General features: G+C 42.8%; 1 protein-coding gene across 1 annotated transcript; it reads right to left on the reverse strand.

Annotated features, from left to right (window-relative positions):
- Positions 1–2324: 2324 nt before the first annotated feature.
- On the reverse strand, positions 2325–14312 carry F2RL1 (F2R like trypsin receptor 1). Its single transcript, XM_075342337.1, has 2 exons — positions 14103–14312; positions 2325–4391 (listed from the first exon to the last, which is right to left on the reverse strand). Exons 1-2 carry the CDS (start codon positions 14164–14166, stop codon positions 3280–3282), a joined length of 1176 nt encoding a protein of 391 aa, XP_075198452.1. The 5' UTR covers positions 14167–14312; the 3' UTR covers positions 2325–3279.
- Positions 14313–16375: the final 2063 nt, after the last annotated feature.

Genomic DNA, 16375 nt, shown 5'->3' on the forward strand with positions numbered 1-16375 from the left:
CTAGACAGTGGTATATTGTGCATTGTTTGGGGTTGGGGGTAATGATTGAGGATGATGGTCCATTGTAGCCTTTGGACCAAAAAAACGTTGTGCATTCCTGTCATACAGGGTAAAGTTGGTGGGACTGTCTGACTGTCTAATGTGCATGGGGGTCTACCAACTCTTCCTTGACAGATAATGAGTAAGAAAAGCCCTTTTCCTATAGACTGTCAGCTCCAAATTCTTTATTTTCCCCCACTGGAGATTAGCAGAATCTACCAGCAGTTATCAGAGTACACAGCCGAGCCAATAATCCCGGCGTAGTGGGAAGAAATTAAATAGCCGATTGCTGAACAATTGTAAAAGGTAGCCTGGAAAGATGCATTAACTTTATTACAGTTCGGTGAACCAAATTTTATAAATTTAAAAAAATAAAATACTCAAAATGTGAAAATGTGCTGTTTTATAATATTTCACATATACAAAAGAAATTTTCTTGCATGCTAAATACAAAAATATAAAAACATCAGTGCTAAAAAAAAAAAAAAAAAAAAAGTTACTGCGCACACAAAAAAAAAAAAAATAATTCACATTTTTATAAAACAAATAAACTCTTAATAATTCTACATTCTTATGTACATATTCACCGGCCTCGATCACATCCTTAGTCAGACAGAAAGAGGTTGTTGAGTAAATGGAAGTTCTGGGGTAGATACTAACATTTCAGAGGTAGAACATTCCCGTACCTAAACAATGACTACACCATATGACTTATCTTGTGCCAATTCTTCTGGTTTCGACATATAATAAAATGTATTATATATATATATATATATATAATATATAATATATATTAGTACAGGAGATCAGGGGTGTGATTTATTGCTATTACAGTATCCCTAATACACAGTTGAATGTTTAAAGTTGTCTCCATTATGGAATTCACATCTTAATTGATTGTCTGGATTTTTTTTCTTACGGCGTCTTTACAAAGTGCAGTGTTTTTTTGCTTTTGTAGCTTACTTTTAGTTATTGTACATGCCCGAAGGCATTACATCTTTTTCGCCCTGGTATGTGACATAGATACCATAATAAAAGGCAGGAGCACAAACGAGCTCTGTGAGATGCCGGAACTATGAACATTACCAGGTCTACCTTATATAAGTGCCTGAATGTCAGGACAAACAAATGCATACAGTAAAGCCTTCAGGAGGTTAATCATAAACTTAGAAATGGGAACTACCTGGTGCCGGATAACCAGATTTAATACATTGTTATGTTTCCACATTGTATAAAAGTTTCCATCGTGGTGTAGTTTATACTATTATTCCGGATTACCTTTTACTTCCTAAATATTCATATTTACAGAGGTCATTTACAAGTTTTAAATAAAAAGCTGGAGTGTAAAAAAATAAAATCTAAAAGAGGCCCCTACAGTTATAGTAGAACGAAGGCCAAACCACTCAGTAGAATTGGGACCACAAACAATCTGGAGTAATTCCTACAGATGAGAAGCCTGAGAGCACGATTTCGGTGAATGTCGACCTTTGAACACCATTTTCTTATATTAGTAAGGCCGCACTGCGTTCTGACCACTGTTCAGTGGTCCTATTGGGGCTTCCGTCCGAGCCCCTTGCAAAACGGTTTTGGACGCATGCGCCGATGGGGCCATTGACTATAATGGAGCAGACTGAGTCACCTTGTGCTCTGTCATGCACCATTTTCAGACATCTACGCTTACTGGAGGCGAACACCCATATGTAGTCTACTACGTCCGGGTGTCTGCCTCTAGAAAGTGTATATGTTGGAAAATGGTGCACGACAGAGCACACGGTGACTCGGTCTGCACCATTATAGTCAATGGCCACGTCGGCACATGCTTCTGAAACACGTTTGCAGAGGGATGGGGGGGGTTATCGGACGTAATCCTAGATGAGACCACTGAACAGAGATCACAACGCAGTGTGAAAGGAGTCGAAGTCTCAAACTCTGCATTAATTAGTTTCTCAATGTATCATAGTTTTATAAAGCACAAATACTCTGCATAGACTTAAGGGTGTGCATGCGCCAAAATCCTTGTGAAATTCTCCCCTTATTCATTTTCATCGCCATGCATCGTACTGGACACTCATGCCAAAAATACAGAGTGCAATCCCTCCTCCATACAAATATATATATATATATATATATATATATATATATATATATTATATATATATATATATATATATATATATATATATATATATATATATATATATATATATATATATATATATATATATATATATATATATATATATATATATATATATATATATATATATATATATATATATATATATATACTCCACAAAAAGAAGACAGCACTCCAGAAGTTCGTGAGGTTCACGAGAAAGACTCAGTCACTAGCTTCAGCAGAAACATATGAGCATAACAAGAAGTGTCTGCCCTCTTTTTATGGAATATAGAAAATTCCTCTAAATGATAAAATTCTGCCTGCAAACACCACTAGAGCTGAACTAAATAATAGGACTAATGAAGCGGCCAAGCGGTGAGCACAAACAGCCATTTTATCAGTCTATGCAAGGAATATAGAGCTATTCATCAGAATCATTCTAAAATTAGTACAGTAGATTTAACCTTATAAATATCGGGCAAAAATATATGTATTCACATTATAGGTCTGTTCTCACACGTATCAGGAATCCAGGTATCTTCTCATCCAAAATAGAAAAAGATCCAAGAGAAAACAAGGAATAATGATTAGTGATGAGAAAGTACTACCAGTCTCGGTACTCGTAGCCACTAGTTGGATGCTCGGATGCGCACGATTTGAGTATCCGAGTATAATGGAAGTCAATGGGGGACTTGAGCATTATTCCATGAAACCTTCACGAAAAATCTTTAAATGTTCCCCAATAACTTCCATTATACTTGGGTACTTGAGCCACAGCCATCCGAGCACCAACTGCTGCTTACGAGTACCGAGCACCCGAGCATGGTAGTGCTCGCTCATCGTTAATAATGATCTCCCAGTTTCGCGGAGCTAGAGAACAGATGCCACTTGTGCTAGTGACAACGAAGCCTTACTAGGGTTACATGGCTTTTACAATACTTCCATACAACACAAAACTAAAAACATTTGCACTAAAACAGACTTTATGTACTAGAAGTTCAGTTAGAGTATTTGGACGTGACCACCTTTCCTGTGCTGAAGGAGCCTGCATTCTGGTACAGAAAAAGTTAATTTCAGAGTCTTCTAGTTAGAAATTGTCCTACAGAGCTCACAGTCCGTCTTCAGCAGTTACTGGTCTTTGTGTCGCTGGACGTGCTGGTGTATGTATGGCTCTTTCTGGAATATTTCATAGAGCTGAATGAGATCTGCATTCTCTCCACAGTCCGCACACTCCGGCAGATCAACGCGTTCTTTACATGTTCCCTAAAGTCTTTGGACACAAAATAATAGACAAACGGATCGATGCAACTGTTCAGGGCAGAAAGACAAAGGGCCGTAATGTAGTAGGCATAGACGTTCCCAATGTGGCTTTCTTTTATAGTAGCAAAGTTCACCAAAATCAAAATGTTACTGGGCAAAAAACACACCAAGCACATAACCAGCACAGTGACTATGAGCATGATGGCTCGCTTTCGTTTTTTGGCAATGGCTTCATCTGTAATTGAGTCATTCAAGGTTTTAATCATAAATGCATAAGCCACCGACATGAGAATTATGGGGAAGAAAAAAAGTCCAACAGCAAGTGAGATGAAGTATCTCAACATATCGGTGGCCAGGATGCTGAGCGGCAAGACATCATGGCAAGTTGTGATGTTGAGTTTGGTGACGTAGGCCGTCTGTTCGAATAGATATAACGGAATAGTGCTTAATATAATTACGAGCCAAATCACTCCAGACACAATAAGTGCAATTTTCGTATTCTTTCTGGTATGGGAGATGGGATTTACAATGACCCAATATCTCTGAACGCTGAGACAGGTGATGAAAAGTATAGAGCAGTACATGTTGCCATAGAAAAAGCCCACTAGTACTTTGCACATGGCTTCTCCATAAATCCAGTTGTTGCCATTCAGATGGTATGAAATCTTGAGTGGAATCCAGATAATGAACATCAAGTCAGCCAGAGCCAAGTTGGCCATATAGATCACCGCTGGGTGCTTCTTCTTTGTTCGGGAAAAAAATACCCATAAAGCAATGGCATTACTTGGCAGCCCAACGATAAACACGATGATGTAAATTAAGGGGAGGAAGACCTTCGTCAAGCCACCAGTCAAGGCGTTCTGTGCAAATTCATTCACTGTGTAGCCAACTTTCCCGGTGTAGTTGTCGATGATATCTGGCGTGCCAACAAAGTTTCTTCCTTTTTTTGTAGCATTGTTAGTAGCATTGTTACCTAAAAAGAAAAAAAAACAGACATACAGGGTTAGTTGTGTTTCTATTTCAGCTTCCCAAACATGGAATCTATAACAAGAATTAATAAAGATGAATAAAGACATCCCAAATAAAAATCACATTTGCTATTATTGCTTCCAATTAATGTCTTACTACTATGAAACTAGTCTTGAAAAAGAAAAATGCTTTCAAACGTCCTGTCCAGCTACCCGAAAGGTAAAGAAGGACTAATGTCAGCACCTCTGTGTAATTTGGTAATCTTCTCCAATTTGTGATCACTTACAGTAGGGCAGATTTACCAAATCCTACATAATTTATAGAACTTACATTAGGAAAATGTGCCAAATAATTAACAGTGGCTCATGCAGAACGATACATTTAGTAGCTCTTTAGAAACTCTTTGTTCACCTTCACTCCTCTATTGGTTCTGACACTCATTCACCGAAATCTCTTGGCACAATTTTAACCTATTTACCCACACACTTTCAAAACAAACTATGTACAAGTACATACAGGGTGTGGCCCCTTTTCACTGGGCATTTCATCTATAGTGTCTCCCATTGCTGTGTGTCCATAGTCGGGACCCAGTCACTCTCTGCCCTTATTGAGATTGATGTCTGTTGACATATGGTGAGGCTTAATATTAGAGAGAGTGTAGGTACCGTCTCAATTTGGGTACACCTTGTCACAGTGGGATGACTTTATGCATTTTTGATGAAAAATAGTGTCTAGTAAGTACCCTATGTTTATTTATATGCATTATACTTTATATAGTTACAGCACGGTATACGTCCACATTACTTTCATCTTGGTGCTTTATCTTTTACACTTAGTGTCGACAGATTAATAAACGATTTAGTATAGCAAATCTACCACAGCTAGGCATGGAGTTTATAATGTTTTTAGCATCTGATCACATTACTTTTGCATCCCATATAGCACTTATGTATTATGGCTCTCTGAACAACTTCAGGAAAAATATCAAACGATCGAGGTGTGTGTGTATATCATTATGTAAAAATATATATATATATATATATATATATATATATATATATATATATATATATATATATATATATATATATATATATATATATATATATATATATATATATATATATATATATATTATATATATTAGTACAGACCACAAGTTTGAACGCACCTTCTCATCTCTAGAACAACTGTTAAGAGGAGACTTTGTGCAGCAGGCCTTCAAGGTAAAATAGCTGCTAGGAAACCACTGCTAAGGACAGGCAACAAGCAGAAGAGACTTATTTGGGCTAAAGAACACAAGGAATGGACATTAGACCAGTGGAAATCTGTGCTTTGGTCTGATGAGTCCAAATTCGAGATCTTTGGATGCAACCACCATGTCTTTGTAGAAAAGGTGAACGGATGGACTCTACATACCTGGTTCCCACCGTGAAGCATGGAGGAGGAGGTGTGATGGTGGGGGGGTGCTTTGCTGCTGACACTGTTGGGGATTTATTCGAAATTGAAGGCATACAGAACCAGCATGGCTACCACAGCATCTTGCAGTTGCGTGCTATTCCATCCAGTTTGCGTTTAGTTGGACCATCATTTATTTTTCAACAGGACAATGACCGCAAACACACCTCCAGGCTGTGTAAGGGCTATTTGACTTAGCCTGCGACACACATCCGTGCCGCCGGTACGTGTTTGCCATTTTTTGCACGTACCGGCGGCACGGAGACACGTTCAGCAAAGATACCCTATTGTAGCAGGTACACACACTTAAAACCACACGGAACGTGTGCCCGTGTGCGTTTTTCTACACGCTGACATGTCAGTGTTTTCTCCGGCAGCACGGGTGTCACACGGCCCGCACCCGTACCACACGGGTGTAGTGTGGATGCGGTCCCGTGTGACACGCGCTGGAGAAAAAAAAAACCTTAACTCACCTTCTCCAGCCCTCCTGTCTCTGCCGCTGCTGTCACTTTCTGCTGACCGCCGCTCATTATTCTCATTTAATATTCACTTCACTGCCTGGCAGCAGCAGTAGCAGCGGGGAGACGAGAAGGCTGGAGACCGAAGATCAGCACCACGGACAGCAGCGCAGACCATGTGAGTATGCAAATAACCTGTTCTCCGTATGTTATCACGGATAGCATGCGGAGAACACACGTAGCCCGCACGTACCAGAGACACGTACTTACCTGCACGCAACATGCAGGGAAAATACGTGTCTCTCGGCATGTGCGTGATTTTCACGTGAGTGTGTCGGAGGCCTAAGAAGGAGAGTGATGGGTTGCTATGCCAGATGACCTGGTCTCCACAGTCACCAGACCTGAACCCAATCGAGATGATTTGGGGGTGAACTGGACTGCAGAGTGAAGGCAAAAGGGCCAACAAGTGCTAAGCATCTCTTGCAACTCCTTCAAGACTGTTGGAAAACCATTTCCGGTGACAACCTCTTGAAGCTCATCAAGCGAATGCCACGAGTGTGCAAAGCAGTAATCAAAGCAAAAGGTGGCTACTTTGAAGAACCTAGAATATAAGACATATTTTCAGTTGTTTCACACTTTTTTGTTAAGTATTTCATTCCACATGTGTTAATTCATAGTTTTGATGCCTTCAATGTGAATCTACAATTTTCAGAGTCATGAAAATAAACAAAACTCTTTGAATGAGAAGGTATATCCAAACTTTTGGTCTGTACTGTATACACACACACATATATATATATATATATATATATATATATATATATATATATATATATATATATATATATACGCGCACCACTAAATTGAAATATTTAACCAGCATTTCAAGACATTAAATACAGGCAATTTGTTGGAGAAGCCTACAGCATGTGTACTTATACAGTTCTCTCCCAGGGGTGGGTGGAAATGTGTACAAAAGAAAATCCCTTTAATAAAACACATTTGTTTGATGCCATGATGGAGGAATAAAGGGATTAATCCCTCCCCTGGGCTTTTATATTGATTTGTATGACTAAGTATCCAAACAAGGGTCAGAGCGCCATAAGATTGGTGTACATAATAAATCTTAGGGATCTTGATCAGAACACTGCAGTGAGAGAAAGGGACCCTGTAAACACCATTATTATTTTTTATTTTATTTTTATGAGTGACAACCAGTGGCTTAAAAATGGATGGCTGTGGATCTGTTGAACAAACCAATTTTCAATAGGCCTCCCTTCTGTAATCACTACCTGACCATTTACCTATGATCCATATATTTATACCCACCAGGCGTTGTGCTTACTGAATACAGACATCTATACACAGCTACAAACAAGAACTTCTAGGCCTTTATGTGCTGAAGCCTTTGGGCGGTTAAGTCTGGCTCTGCTTTTAGCATTCCCCTATAATTATGTCACATGTGGACTAAACAACGAGGAAACTAGTAATCAGACAATCCTAATGACAAGTTCCTTAGTAAGTTGGGCAGCACTATGTGTATGCACCATATATAAATACAGTACATAATCAGGTCAACTTGGTACCTGATAAGCATCTCCAAATCATAACTAGCACCCCCAGATTCCTACCTATGTTGCCCTATTTCTGATTGATGTGGATGATATTCTCCATGCCATGTCATGAGCGGTGCTGCTATCATAAGTTCAGCATATACACAATTCTCACTGCACTGATGAGGGCCGCACACGGGCAGCCATATACATTAGATGGATATTGGACAAACTATGCTTCAACCAATGCTTCAGCCAACAGCAATCTCCGCTGACTCTCCCATACACAAGAGCGCTCACTCTCTGTAAGAATAATGTGATTGTCAGTCTAAATCTGGGCATACGCGGTCAACATGACATCTCTCCCGACTATTAGTCAGCCGGCATTTGTCTAAGGCCAGAGTCACACTTGCGAGAGACTCGTGCAAGTCTTGCATCACACCACCCGACATGGCCTACAGCAATCCTGACAGGAGCATCTCAGCTGCATAGAAATACATGCAGCCGACCCGTTCCTGTCAGGAGAGTGTGTGGCCATGCCGGGTGATGCGATGTGAGACTCACGCGAGTCTCTCGCACGTGTGACTCCAGCCTAACGTGCATAAGGGCTTTAAGATCAACCTTTGCACATGCGATAGGGTTCTGATTAATGACTATATAGGGGCTGCCATCCTAATTAATTAGGGGGTATATATATATTATATATCTAAAAAAAAAAAAAAAAAAAAAAGGGAACACTTAAACAAGGATGTGATATTTTGGTGGACCCTTTATTTTTTGAGCAATATATACATTTTAAATATTATATCTATTTTATAGATTTCAGCTCACACAATCAACAGTCACTTCCTTCCGTAATGTAGGTCTATGAGATCCTTGTTCCAAGTCTCAAACTTCCGGTCTACAAAGAAGACGTTGTCCACCAGATGGTCACAAAAGCAGTCACATGATGGAGGAGAGGACGGAAGCAGCGCTGGAAACGGCAGAGGACAGCAAGCGGTGTTAGGCTGGTTTCACACTACGTTTATTTAACATGCGTCAGGAACGTTTTTTTGCTGCAAAAGCGGATCCTGCTTTTACAGCAAAAAACGCATGCAAACGCATCTGTTATTTTGCAGGATCCTGTCACTGGATGTTTAGGGGCGGGCATTGGAGTCATGTGATCGGGAGTGAGGGGAACTAGACTGGGAGCCGGCTTCTGACAGCTGCAGACGCTGGTAACCAAGGTAAACATCGGGCTTGGATACCCGATATTTATCTTGGTTACGAGTGTCTGCAGCTGCTAGGAGCAGGGCTGTCTGCACACGTAACCAACGTAAACATCGGGTAACTAAGAGAAGTGGTTACCCGATATTTACCTTGGTTACGAGTGTCCGCAGCTCTCAGGTGGGAGAGAGAGGGAGGGGAGGAAGGGGGAAAGACAGATAGAGAGAGGGAGGGAGGAGGAGAGAGAGACAGATCACGCGAGACTGGTTCTGTGCATGCTCAGTAGAGCAAGCAGGATCCTGTCTATCAGCATGCCAGCGTTCACCTGCGTTTGCGTGCTGTTTAGTCAGGATCCAGCAATTTGCAGTATTTGGACGCAGCTCAAAAACGCTACAAGTAGCGTTTTTGAAAGATGTTAAAAAACTGCAAGTCGCTGGATCCTCACTATAACGCACGCAAACGCATGTGAACGCATGTTAACGCGAGTCCATTGCAAATGCATTGAAGTGAAAACGCATTTGCACTGGATCCGTTTTTCCGCTAAAAAACATTATGGACGGATGTTAAATAAACGTAGTGTGAAACCAGCCTAAATGCATACACTGAACATAGCTACATAGCACTGACAACAGTAATCTCGCTGCCACTTGATGAAAAGCTGCAACTCCCATTGCAGAGCCGGACATTGGAGACTACGTAGTTCCAACCATTTATATTTTTTCCTCCAGCGTTTCAGAGAACATGTAGTTTGCACATCCATCCTGGGGCCATTGCCGGACACTGGTTTGGTGCTGCCAGCTTCTCCCAACACTGGTCCAGGGGATTGACAGGTATCTTGCTATGGAGAAGACTTGTCAAATGAGGGAAAAGCTGTCTGGGGGCAGTGTCCAATTAGTTGCCTCTGGCTACGATTCCCATATGGATCTTTACATTCCAGTCATGCAGCCAGGCTCGGATTCATGCTGCCCGTGGTTTGTACGGCACAATTCAGACAAGAGGTAACATTTTATAAAGATGTTACATTTTACTGCAGAGCACTCAGTATAAATGCCCTGCTTGTCTGTGGCAGTTGTTATTGCTTGGCTACTGAGTCTCCTTGCATTTCTCAATTAAAAGAGATTGTATGTCCTAATTCATGCCAGAAAGAAGAGGCACTGTGGAAGAACGGCTCCTGCAGTGAAGAACCCGTTGTGCCCACAAAATACATGGATGGTGATTCATTTAATAAATAATAATAATATTTAGTTTTTATATAGCGCCAACATATTCTGCAGCGCTTTACTTACATCAGCAACACTGTCCCCAATGGGGCTCATGGTAACCGGAGTACCCGGAGGAAATCCACACAAACACGGGGACAACATACAAACTCAGTGCAGATGTTGTCTTTGGTGGGATTTGAACCCAGGACCCCAGTGCTGCAAGACTGCAGTGCTAAGCTAACCACTGAGCCACCGTACAACCTAAAATTTGAATGACCACTATGTATTACTAGAAATGAAGCCGGCTTCCCCTGCTGATGACAGCTGATAGATTGCGATTACAGAAGAAAATGGTGGCTTAAAAGGGACTCTCTCCAGGTTTTTGCAACCTAATCTGAGAGCAGTCACCAAACGCCAAAATCTATACAGATGGAATACATCCCAAATTGGGGTGCATAGCAAGGTGGAGGTCAACCACCGACCAATTCAACAAAGAAACAACAAAGAGCCAGCACCAATGTGCACTAAGGCATCAAATATTCCAAACTGCATTATAAAATTTTTTTTTTTTTTTTTTTTGAGATTTTTGGCAAAAAATTGCAATTTCTTGAGCTGCTTCGCCACGTCACGGCAAATCTCATTTGAAGCAGTCCTACACTAAAATATTTTTATAAAATGTGCCATGCGGCCTCACATATAAATAGCAGAACTGCTCTCAGCAGCACTCACCTGGTCTATTGCAGTCCCGTACCCATGACTGAGTCATGGCTGTGGGCGGGACAGGTCCAAGCAAATGCTGCATGAAGTATATATATAGCCTGTGGACAAAGCCTGATGACCCAATGTGAACAGTCACCAAACGCCAAAATCTATACAGATGGAATACATCCCAAATTGGGGTGCATAGCAAGGTGGAGGTCAACCACCGACCAATTCAACAAAGAAACAACAAAAAGCCAGCACCAATGTGCACTAAGGCATCAAATATTCCAAACTGCATTATAAAAATTTTTTTTTTTTTTTTTTATTTTTTTTTGAGATTTTTGGCAAAAAATTGCAATTTCTTGAGCTGCTCAGTCATGGGTACGGGACTGCAATAGACCAGGTGAGTGCTGCTGAGAGCAGTTCTGCTATTTATATGTGAGGCCGCATGGCACATTTTATAAAAATATTTTAGTGTAGGACTGCTTCAAATGAGATTTGCCGTGACGTGGCGAAGCAGCTCAAGAAATTGCAATTTTTTGCCAAAAATCTCAAAAAAAAAAAAAAAAAAATTTTTATAATGCAGTTTGGAATATTTGATGCCTTAGTGCACATTGGTGCTGGCTTTTTGTTGTTTCTTTGTTGAATTGGTCGGTGGTTGACCTCCACCTTGCTATGCACCCCAATTTGGGATGTATTCCATCTGTATAGATTTTGGCGTTTGGTGACTGTTCACATTGGGTCATCAGGCTTTGTCCACAGGCTATATATATACTTCATGCAGCATTTGCTTGGACCTGTCCCGCCCACAGCCATGACTCAGTCATGGGTACGGGACTGCAATAGACCAGGTGAGTGCTGCTGAGAGCAGTTCTGCTATTTATATGTGAGGCCGCATGGCACATTTTATAAAAATATTTTAGTGTAGGACTGCTTCAAATGAGATTTGCCGTGACGTGGCGAAGCAGCTCAAGAAATTGCAATTTTTTGCCAAAAATCTCAAAAAAAAATTTTTATAATGCAGTTTGGAATATTTGATGCCTTAGTGCACATTGGTGCTGGCTTTTTGTTGTTTCTAATCTGAGAGCAGCATAATGAAGCAAAAGAGACCCCGATTCCAGCAATGTGTCACTTACTGGGCTGTGTAGTGTAGCTTATATAAAATCGCTGATTAGCAGCAGATTACCATTAGAGGACTAGTTGGCGTGCTGCAGGTAGTCCAGCAGATGCATGGGCTCATTATAACTCTGCTCTACATTATACTAACTGCTAGATATGCAGCAGAGAAAAAAACAACATTGATTTTATCAAAATGACAGCAAACAGCTCAGTAAGTGACACATTGCTGGAATCAGGGGCTCTGTCTCTACATTATGCTGCTCTCAGATGGGGGGGAGCAAAAACCTGGTGACAGATTCCCTTTAACTAGAGGTTTCTGGCTGAAAGCAATTTCTCCAAGTTAGCCCCACTATCACAGATCTATTAGTATTGGTCTTAGGGGAACTTAGTGAGCCCCCCTAAGTGCCAGTTCTTATTTGTGAACCCCCCCCCCCCCCCCCACGGGGATACAACCTCTTTATTGATATCCCACACTTGTGTCTTTATATTTACACCCAGTTTTACTAGTGATCTAGTAGAACCGAGGTGATAAATCAGAGCCCTGCGGCTGTCACCGCGCCATTATCCTGCACCGCTGCACACAAAGGTCATATTTACAATTGTACAAGAATTTCTCAGAAATGACAGGTCTTGAAATGAGTGGAGTCCTATTATGGTCTTACTGAATGAAGGCATTAATCCGCAATACCCACCCTCCCCGACTAAGCAAGGACAATCATCTATTCAGGAGCACGTAACCTCGAGGACAGACGGCATCCACCTCTAACACACAACCTTCCTGTGGAACAGCAATTACCCGAGCACGATAATTAAATCATTTAATTTCCGCAATATAATTTATATTAAACGGGCTCGATCTGGATAGTTTTCAGTTAATTGGTTTTAAGGAGTAATTATAATTTAAAAACGTCCTGGAGTAATGAACCCCTGCCAGACGGACGCGAGGCATAGCCTTACCCCCGGAGGAAGGACGGCTCCTGGATGTGGCAGGAGACATATGATTATCTATGGTACAATGGACCATCATCCTCCATCATTACCCCCCAAACAATGCACAATATACCACTGTCCAGCTCCAGTCTCTCCCCTGAAAACAAATGGGCCCTGCATTGCCTGATCCTTCTTTACCCAAAATCTATGACTACCCTCTTGTCCAGCAGACTTTGCTTTAAAGGGAATCTGTCACTGGGCTTTTGCTCCCTCATCTGAGAGCAGTATAATGTAGAGACATAGACCCTGATTCCAGCCATGTGTCACTTACTGGGCTGTTTGCGGTCATTCGTTTTCTCTGCTGCAGATCTAGCAGTTATACATAGCTCATGAATATGCTGGACTACCTGTAGCATGCCAAGTAGTCCTGTAATGATAATCTACTGCTGATTAAAAAGGGATTTTAATCAAAACTACACTAAGCAGCCCAGTAAGTGACACATCACTGGAATCAGGGTCTCTGTCTCAACATTATGCTGCTCTTACATTAGGTGGCAAAAACCTGGTGACAGATTCCCTTCAAATATATACAGGCAGAGTCCACAAGTGGTAATCATGGTGTGGATAGGTCATGTTCCAACAACTGGAAGGCAAAAGGATACATCTGAGCTATGGGCACACACCTCTGCTGCCTCACCCGTGCACGCTCGGTTTGGCTAAGCGTGCATATGCTTAGATAGGGGGAATGGAATAAGCGGACCCTCAGTGTGACTCGGGGGGGATCGGATTCTTTAGGGACAATTTCATTTTCTCTTACATTTTGGATTTGCAGCTAAAAATCCCCTCCTGGCAGATCACTTATATGGCAACAGAGAAAATGGGCAGAAATTGCAATGGAACCAACGGCAGACATTCGGGGTTTACCCCAAACCCTCCTGTGTGGGCTCAGGGCTGAGTCTGCCCACCCCAACACCACAGATAGAGGATACAATGACTCCGGAGAAGCAGAGCCACATAACGCAGTATACACAGGAGGCAGCACAATGGCCGCAGCCCCTCTCTCCAGCACACAACACCGGACACTCACCTGTCGCCCCCAGCACGCAGGCGCACAGCAGCGCAGCGGACAGCAGTAGCCGGCAGCCCCTCATCCCGCAGCGGAGACCCCGCACAGTCACAGCGAGCACTGACCCGACCGCCAACTGTGCTCAACTCTGCGATACTGCGACTCCTGACGTCACTGCACCTGACCACGCCCCTGCTAAAGGTTTCACTGAAACCAGAGGACCTGAGCGGGGCAGGGCCAACCGTGACTCCGCCCACCTGCCTTTCACGCGCTCACCTCTCAGGTATGTAAGGTCTCCTCCGGGCGCAGACGTCTTGTGTAACCAGTCACAGTGAGGTCAGCAGTACGTGACGTCACTCAGTGACAACCATATAAGGAATGTCATTGAGTATGAATGGAGTCCAAACACAGACTTTTTGGGGTCTAAAGTTGGAAGTTTCTTGCTTGTGACTCCTCAGCAGCTCGGCACTGCCACTACTGCACTGGAGGTCAGGACACAACTGGACCAGCTGCAGACCCACAGATGGGAGATTATGTGACAAACGATACTTGCTGAGCTGCTATCATATCCACATTGTGACCTCTCACTATTGTGTTGTACAGCTGTGCCCGATCAGTGACTGATAATGGGGTTCATCAGATCCCATCACTGTGCCCGATCAGTGACTGATAATGGGGTTCATCAGATCCCATCACTGTGCCCGATCAGTGACTGATAATGGGGTTCATCAGACCCCACCACTGTGCCCGATCAGTGACTGATAATGGGGTCCAACAGACCCCACCACTGTGCCCGATCAGTGACTGATAATGGGGTTCATCAGATCCCATCACTGTGCCCGATCAGTGACTGATAATGGGGTTCATCAGACTCCATCGCTGTGCCCGATCAGTGACTGATAATGGGGTCCAACAGACCCCACCATTGTGCCCGATCAGTGACTGATAATGGGGTTCATCAGATCCCATCACTGTGCCCGATCAGTGACTGATAATGGGGTCCATCAGACTCCATCGCTGTGCCCGATCAGTGACTGATAATGGGGTTCATCAGATCCCATCACTGTGCCCGATCAGTGACTGATAATGGGGTTCATCAGATCCCATCACTGTGCCCGATCAGTGACTGATAATGGGGTTCATCAGACTCCATCACTGTGCCCGATCAGTGACTGATAATGGGGTCCAACAGACCCCATCACTGTGCCCGATCAGTGACTGATAATGGAGTCCATCAGACTCCATCGCTGTGCCCGATCAGTGACTGATAATGGGGTTCATCAGACTCCATCACTGTGCCCGATCAGTGACTGATAATGGGGTCCAACAGACCCCATCACTGTGCCCGATCAGTGACTAATAATGGGGTCCATCAGACTCCATCGCTGTGCCCGATCAGTGACTGATAATGAGGTCCAACAGACCCCCATCGCTGTGCCCGATCAATCACTGATAATGGGGTTCATCAGACCCCATCACTGTGCCCGATCAGTGACTGATAATGGGGTCCATCAGACTCTGTCACTGTGCCGAATCAATTACTGATAATGAGCTGCATCAGACTCCATCGCTGTGCCCGATCAGTGACTGATAATGAGGTCCAACAGACCCCCGTCACTGTGCCCAATCAGTCATTGATAATGGGGTCCATCAGACTATATCGCTGTGCCTGTTCAGTGACTGATAGGGGGGTCCATCAGACTCCGTCACTGTGCTAGATCAATGACTGATAATGGGGTTGATTAGACTCCGTCGCTGTGCCCGATCAGTCATTGATAATGGGATCCATCAGACTCCGTCGCTGTGCCCAATCAGTCATTGATAATGGGGTCCATCAGACTCCTTCAGTGTGCCCGATCCATCACACTCGGCACCTGACAGACCCCATTCATCTATATTAGGGTCTATCAGACTTCACTGCTTTGCCCAATTTATCACACAAAGCACCTGACAGAGCTCATTCACTTTTATTGTTGTCCTTCAGGCTATACCGAGGCGTTTACTGGCTTGGCTTGGACTATAGTGATGCATGTTACAGTATTTATCTTGTCAACAATAACAAAATGTGCCACAAAGATGCAGAAGTAATTGCTGCCAATGCTTAAAAATGAAACGTCAGGCACATTTTTATAAAGTAACCTACTGGGGTGATGGGACTTACCAGGGCTATTGGAGTGAATCTGTCAGCAGGGTATACTGCTCGGGTGCACAGTATTTTTTTGTCCAAGGGCCACATTGTCATACTGAACTAATCCTAAGTGCCGCAAAAAAATATAAACTGGTATTTACATTAA

Source organism: Anomaloglossus baeobatrachus, chromosome 1 (genome assembly GCF_048569485.1).
Source record: "Anomaloglossus baeobatrachus isolate aAnoBae1 chromosome 1, aAnoBae1.hap1, whole genome shotgun sequence".
Classification (NCBI taxonomy): Eukaryota; Metazoa; Chordata; class Amphibia; order Anura; family Aromobatidae; genus Anomaloglossus; species Anomaloglossus baeobatrachus.

Coding starts and splice junctions, on each gene's coding strand:
- F2RL1 (XM_075342337.1), bottom strand. CDS start 14,166: ATGAGGGGCTGCCGGCTACTGCTGTCCGCTGCGCTGCTGTGCGCCTGC. Junction 4,392..14,102: donor CTGCGTGCTGGGGGCGACAG/GTGAGTGTCCGG, acceptor TTTTCTTTTTAG/GTAACAATGCTACTAACAAT.